A 7,261-nucleotide genomic window follows, 5' to 3' on the forward strand; every position below is an offset into this window, starting at 1 on the left:
AACCTGGTTTTGTTTTTTAAGGAGTGTAAAAACAATAGATTGGACTACTTTTTGAAATTTGCCTTCAACTCCAAGCTTAGGCATAAAAATATGTCTTCACATGCATCTTTCGAGTGAAACAAACGGTTTCAGTAAAATCCCAAAAATCGGAATGAAGATATACAAAACCTTGATTTGATTAAACCAAAGTTTGTAGAAATCAAATTTTTTTAATTCCACAAACCAAACGAATGTTTGGTTGGTGGAAGATGACGGGAATTGGCTTTTTCATAATCCGGATTTGATTTTTTTTGCGTTTGTTTCAAAGTTGGCAAAATGGAATTAGAATACCAAACTTCTAATTTTGTCTCAAAACTAGGTTATCAGACTTCCCACTAGCAAATAGGAATTGAAAATCAAAACTTGGTTATGCTTTTTGAGTGTAAAAATATTAGATTGGAGTATTTTTTGGAGTCCGTCTTTATCTCCAAGCTTACACATAAAAATGTGTTTCCACTCATTTTCCGATTGAAACAAACGATACAAGTAAAATTTCAAAAACATAAATGAAATTTTGAAAAACGTTTATTTGACTAAATCGAGATTTGTAGAAAACTCGATTTCTACAATTCCACAAACCAAAGAGACCCTAAAATATTAAGATTGTAATCTAAACATATAATCTTTAAAATTGTCATCTTGAAATATATCAAATAAATGTTAAAATCAACACTCGTTAATATTTATTGTAAATTTTGAAAGAAAAAGACACTCTATTATTAAGAACATATAAAACCACATTTAAACTCATCTGGGAATAAAAGAGAACACACGATTTTTATTTAAATACGTTATCACATCATAAATATTGTCTCAACAGAGTTTAGATTTTCAACAGAGAGCAGATAACCTTCTGACGACAACTCCCAAACGAAGAAAACATGAAACATATTGGACGATGATAATCCACACAAACAGGAAGACACACAAACACAGAAACATAATTTCTACTCGGAAGATCTACAGCGCCGCCGCCGCAACACTAAAAACTCACTCAACGACACTGGCGATGGCGGCGCCGGCGTAGTTGGAGTTACAGCGGTTGGATGAAAAGATGAGCTGAGATGGCGGCTGAATCCACGTGTTCACAGGAAACTTCTGCTTCTTGCATGAGCTGTTCGGCCCTGTCGCAGTTACGTCGACATAATCGCAGTACCACCCTGCGTTGTTGCCCGTTCCGTCGGAGATGAGATCCATTGTGCAAATGCGGCCGCTGAAGCAAGGTCCCCTCCCGCTGAAAATGTCGAGATTTCCCCACTCAAAGTAGTCGTAGTTGCTCCCCATGAGACCGCCCCATGCGACCAGGTTCTTAATCTTTATCCCTTCGCCCTTCGCATTTCTCAGCACGAGGGCTATGTTGGAGTCTGTCCCCGCCTTTATCAGCGTCCCCGTCTTCACGTACACGCTGTAAACACACGTCTGCGCCATTGCCCACAAATTTATCAAACCAATAAAAAAAAGAACATTAAATGAAAAAAATCTGAAAAACAAAATATGGAGGTTGGAGTTGGTACATAATCAGAGTCTTGACTAGCTGTCACATTTTCACGAGTGTCTACATTATCAGACTCAACTTGAGCTTCATTAATGGAGGCAACTGAAGTGGCAGTGGTTACAATATCATTCTCACTATCATGGAATGCCTCATCTGCTGCCGCTGCAATGGCGATGAGTACTGCGAGAACAAATACAGAGAGACAAGCTGCGGATTTGGACGCCATTGTGATTATCACCTCCAGATATATGACTAGTATGCATAAAACATGCTCAACTAGAGGGAAATTTATAGGGGCTGATAGCGGCTATTAACCCAGGGTTGCATTGGGGTTAGATTTCACAGGAGTAGAGTATATCAGTGTTGAAGGGTATAATAAGATTCCATTAACACTTTTTCCTTCCACCTTGGATTCAATCATGAAGTGGGGCTCGCTATGAATTATACCAATAATGTACAATATGTAAAAGAACAACTTTTTGTAATGGAAGCATGGTTCATGTGTAATCCACAGTGAAACTAGAATGATTAATCTTAGAAATGGTTGTGGATTGTCAGGCAATGCACGGTGGGAATTCTCATTGGTGGCACATTCACATTTCTGAAAGCAAACCCACGAGAATTGTGTGAAAATCCCTCATAATATACCAAGTTTGAATTTTGTACAACCGCACACAAACATATTATTCCCATTCCTAAAGAAGTTCCTCCCACGATAATATAATCATAACCCACTCCTGTAGCTGCACTGCTCATATCTTCCATTCATTTGTACCTTTTTTACAATTGCTGCACTCACACTATGAAGAAAATCACAAATGCCCAGATAAAATTGATTCAAATCGTACTCATGAATAAGTTGAAGGAGCTAAAAACAATTCAAGCAGTTAACTGAGATGTATAACGAACAAAAGATAAAAACTAGAGGACTATTTCACATAGTTGCTGTTAAATTGGCTGAAAATTATTGTTGTTTCGTATATATTCTTTGAACAATACATAGCTCTTGCGTAATCCACAATTAAATCAGTTGTAAACATTCTGAACTTTGTGAAAGTTAGTTTGTATAAATCATAATGACTGTCACATATATAAAAAGATTTAAAAATTTTACAATCGAGACATGGTTCCCGTGTAAGCCACAGTAGACGAAGAATCTTCCACTGTGGGATTGTGGTTAATAGTTTTTACATTAATTAGAGGGTGATTTACTATGCTAGTAATCTATACTAACCATATCCATCTCCAATATTAATTCATTAACAACATTTTATACGATCCTTCACAACTACACAATACCAAGATGCCATCGACTCTTATTTCTTAAGCCGCCTCAAAAAGTTGAAAAGCATGTAAATCAGCTCCTAAAATAAGCCATCAAATTCCTACGCTCAACACTACCATGTAAAGATTGATTAAAGAATATGCAAACGATGATTATGGTTTAGAATTTAAAATGATTGCTTTCAATGCTGGGGTTTTTTTAAATGTATTTTTTGAGAAATTGATTAATAAGAGTTTTCGTTTTATCTTTTTATAATCATCTTGAAAAGGAAAAAAAATAGTCAATATATTTAAACAATATTGTAAAACATTTTTAATAGCTTAATTTGTTACGAGATTTCTATGTTTCTGCCCTCTTCCAGATATATCCAGTAAGAAATTTACTTGGAATTATAAAAGGGATGATGTTTTAGAAGTTATTGATATGCATGTTAAAGGTAATATCTTTATTTCTATTCTTGATTTTGAGTGGCTTCATGTTCTTTGGATTAAACTTTGAAAATAAATAGAAATAGTGAGATTTTAATCAGGATTTTGTATATGTCAATATTGAAGAGTTTGATTAATGTTAATGGTTTGGATCTATGTAAATGTAATAATATTTTTGTTATAATTGATATTTTTCAAATGTAGATCCCAAACTCTTATAAATATAAGAGTAGGAGATATGTCTTATGAAGACACACGTCTCTATGATTAATTATTATTAGTTAATATATATTAACAATATAAATCACAATATCTCTCTCTCTCTCTCACACACACACACACACACACACACACACACACACACACACACACACACACACACACACACACACACACACACACACACAGATCAACATTGTATTTTAAGACTAAATCAATCCGACTATAGCTACAATCTTAACAATTAAGTAGGGTGCAACCTTGAAGCCTAAAAACACACACACACACATATCAACATTGTATCTTAAGATTAAATCAATCCGACTGTACCTACAATCTTAACAATTAAGTAGGGTGCAACCTTGAAGCCTAAAAATATAAGGATGAGATTTCATTAGAGTCTCTTACTTCTCCTTTAGAAATAGTTTCTATTCCTTTATCTTTAGTGATTCCTTGTGTACATAATCAAGATTGAGACTTCTATAATTCCTTCTTAGTCAGACCAGCAATATCTTTCATATTGAAAGGAGCATTAGAGATGTTGGCTCTATTCTTTGATGATAATCATTGTACTATTGTTGTCAAATGCCAATATTATTGTTTGCATACTATATTTTTCTTTCTTTCTTGTTTGATTAGGAATATATGTAATTAGATTGTGGACTCTTCATCCTTCTTAGATAAGGAACAATTGAACTTTTTTTGAAGACATTACTACAAGAGAAACAAACCCCACATTCTAGTCAAGATCTACAAAGGTCTACCATGCATAAGATAAAAATCTATATAGGATCACGCCTCAAAGAATTCAAAGACATGACAAGCCCATGTGAGAAGGTTCTAACATAGGTATAATGATAAGTTACTTATATAGTAACCATATAGCTTAAGAGTTTTTTTAATCTATGGTTTGTTGTCTTCAAAGAAATTATGTATCATGTGACCATAAATAAATCAAACAATATCCAATAATAGCATTAACCCATGTGTACAAAGATGTCCTACATGAAAAAAATGTTGATCTCAAGTTATTCAAAATAAGCTTTTTGAAGAAAATACTTATGCATTTAGGAAATGAAGTATCAATTTTCTAATCAATATGTAATTGTGTAGTACAATTAAATAAATTATGCTTTGAGTAAAGACTTTTCATGAAGTATTGTTGTGAATAAATAAAATTAGAATTATTATTCATCTAAAAACAAATGCCGAAGAATGAAAATCCAACCATCAAATTTGTTAGAAGATTTGTAGATGTTTCTTAAATAAAATATAAAAAGAACTATATTCATTTGAAAGAATTTATCATGTATAAGACTTATCTTGATATGTACCAGCTAGGCTTAAATATCACACACTACTTGATTTGACTTCTTAGGTAACTCGTGGGCTTGGTTGTTACTTTGTTCCATTAGATTTGTTTATCTCATTTTGCTTTTGTCCACTGTTTGCTTTTCTATGGCAAATCTCTCCACATTCATCTGTCATTGTCACCGTAGTTGTTATTTTGAATCTTCTATCTCCCTCCCAAATATTTGGAATGAATCTTCTATCTCCCACCCAAATATTTAGAGATTGTAAAAAGGCCAGAGAAGACCGAGAGACATGGCCACCCTTAAACATCACACACTAAGGAGAAAATTAAGCTTGGAAAAAAAGGTCAACTTTGACTGTTTAACACTTTTGCTATTGGAATGAAGCTTAGTGTGTGATGTTTAAGCCATTCAGAGAGACATCACTAGAATAGGCTTTACCAAGCACTTTGCAATCAAGATAAGAGATTCATTCAAGAAAATCCATATAATGTTGAAGTTTTAGAAAATTTATATAAAGGTCTATATCTACTAATAGATTTTGGAAAATATTGCATGAGATACTAAGTCATGCCTACTAGTATTGAATGTCATTATCATCAAACATTATTTTTTGTGCACAAAAGGGATAAGCCATTAATAAATGTTATTTGTAGTTAAATAAAAAAGGTTCAATGAGGGCCATCGAGACAAAAAAACCTCTTGCAAATATTTAATACTAGACCACATCTAACCTACTATCTAGCAACAAAAAAGTAGCAACATGAACAATTAAGGTAAAAAAGAAGCTCACACAAAATAAACCAATTCTTTCTTAAAAGAAGTTCTAAAATGTCATCATCAAAGCATGATACCTAGGGTTGATTGTATTTGAATTTAAAAATTCTCTTCCCACTTCCTAATTGTCATATTTTCTTTCATAGACTAAGTTGAAGCATGTGACATTCACAAAACAATTCAGCCGAGGGGACCCATGTTGCTCAATACCTACTACCACTTTTAGGAACTCCTTTCCAACCTCAACCTATCTTTGATGTAATTTCATACCTTGATCATCCAACCCAAGAATAAAGGGCATCCTTGCAACTTCAACCTTTAGTTCAAAAAGTGTACTAACTATGTAGATATTTATTTACTTAAAGTTTTGTACTTTCTTAAAACTTGCTCAATACCTTTGAATTGATTAGCAAGGGAGATTCATTCTTTTAATGCTTCTTGATACTATTACAAATATGTTACAATGTTACTTCGCTTTTATGCATTGCATGTTAAATTAGTTTTAAAGAATTCAGTTTTTATTAGGTTAGCTAATATTCTAGAGGACTAAGGACTAAACAAACTCTAAATTGGAAAATTAAATCTAAACTAGGAAGAGCTTGGAATTAAATTTAAATTCTAAATTTTTAGTGAAATGAAGATTAATCACATTTATAGGTAACCAAAAAGCAACTATTAAAGTTGTATAATGTTTGAACCTTCAAAGAGGTTAGTCATGTGTATATACCTCTATTTTGTATATAAAATTAATTATATAGTATCAATTTTAAATTATTATTTTTAATTTTAGATCTCTTCAATTTTTCTTTTCTAATAAAACCTATTGACATACCCCTTGCACCTCTTTCTGGTGCAAGTTCTAGTAGATAAACTTTTGTAACAGAAACATGCTTCATGTGTAATCTTCAAAGAGTAACTAGAATGAAAGAAATGGTTGTTTACATCATTGGCTATAGCTCATCCGTGTGAAATGTTAGGAAAAGTGCAGTGGAAATTCTTAGTTGGTGAATAGTTTTTGGTTATTTTTAAAAACTCACATAATATAAGATCTTTTTATTGGTGTTTATTTTTACTACCATCGTGAAGATGACTTATGAAGATAAAATCAATAAAAAATTGTATGAAAAACCATTGTAATATATAACTTAAATTGATATACACACACACACACACACACACACACACACACACACACACACACACACACACACACACACACACACACACACACACACACACACAATTCTTTGTGAAAAATAGCCCCACCCTTTAGAAAAGTTTCTTCCACAACAATTTTGCAATTGCACTACTCATCTCTTCCAATTGTTGCACTCACATGAAGAAAAATGATTCAAATTGTACTAAATATGCTGGAGAAGTTAAAAACAATTCAAAACACTATTTAAGATGCATAATGCATAAAAGATATAAAATAGACAGTATGGAGAGGATTATTTCATGTAGATATTGTTAAATGGATTCTAAACTAGTATATATATAGTGTGTGTATGTATATATATATATATATATATATATATATATATATATATATATATATATATATATATATATATATATATATATATATATATATATATATATATATATATATATATATATATATATATATATATATATATATATACATACATACATGTATATATATACACATATATATACATGTACATGTGTATATATATACACA

General features: G+C 32.0%; 1 protein-coding gene across 1 annotated transcript; it reads right to left on the bottom strand.

The window, feature by feature from the left end:
• Positions 1–791: 791 nt before the first annotated feature.
• On the bottom strand, positions 792–1,802 carry LOC149551239 (PLAT domain-containing protein 1-like). The gene is made up of 2 exons (XM_089786798.1): positions 1,554–1,802; positions 792–1,458 (listed from the first exon to the last, which is right to left on the bottom strand). The coding sequence occupies exons 1-2, from the start codon at positions 1,758–1,760 to the stop codon at positions 1,030–1,032; spliced, it is 636 nt and encodes a 211-aa protein (XP_089642924.1). The 5' UTR covers positions 1,761–1,802; the 3' UTR covers positions 792–1,029.
• Positions 1,803–7,261: the final 5,459 nt, after the last annotated feature.

The sequence above is a fragment of the Cupressus sempervirens genome, chromosome 6 (genome assembly GCF_028749045.1).
Source record: "Cupressus sempervirens isolate cs-2001-9-10 chromosome 6, ASM2874904v1, whole genome shotgun sequence".
NCBI classification, from domain to species: Eukaryota; Viridiplantae; Streptophyta; class Pinopsida; order Cupressales; family Cupressaceae; genus Cupressus; species Cupressus sempervirens.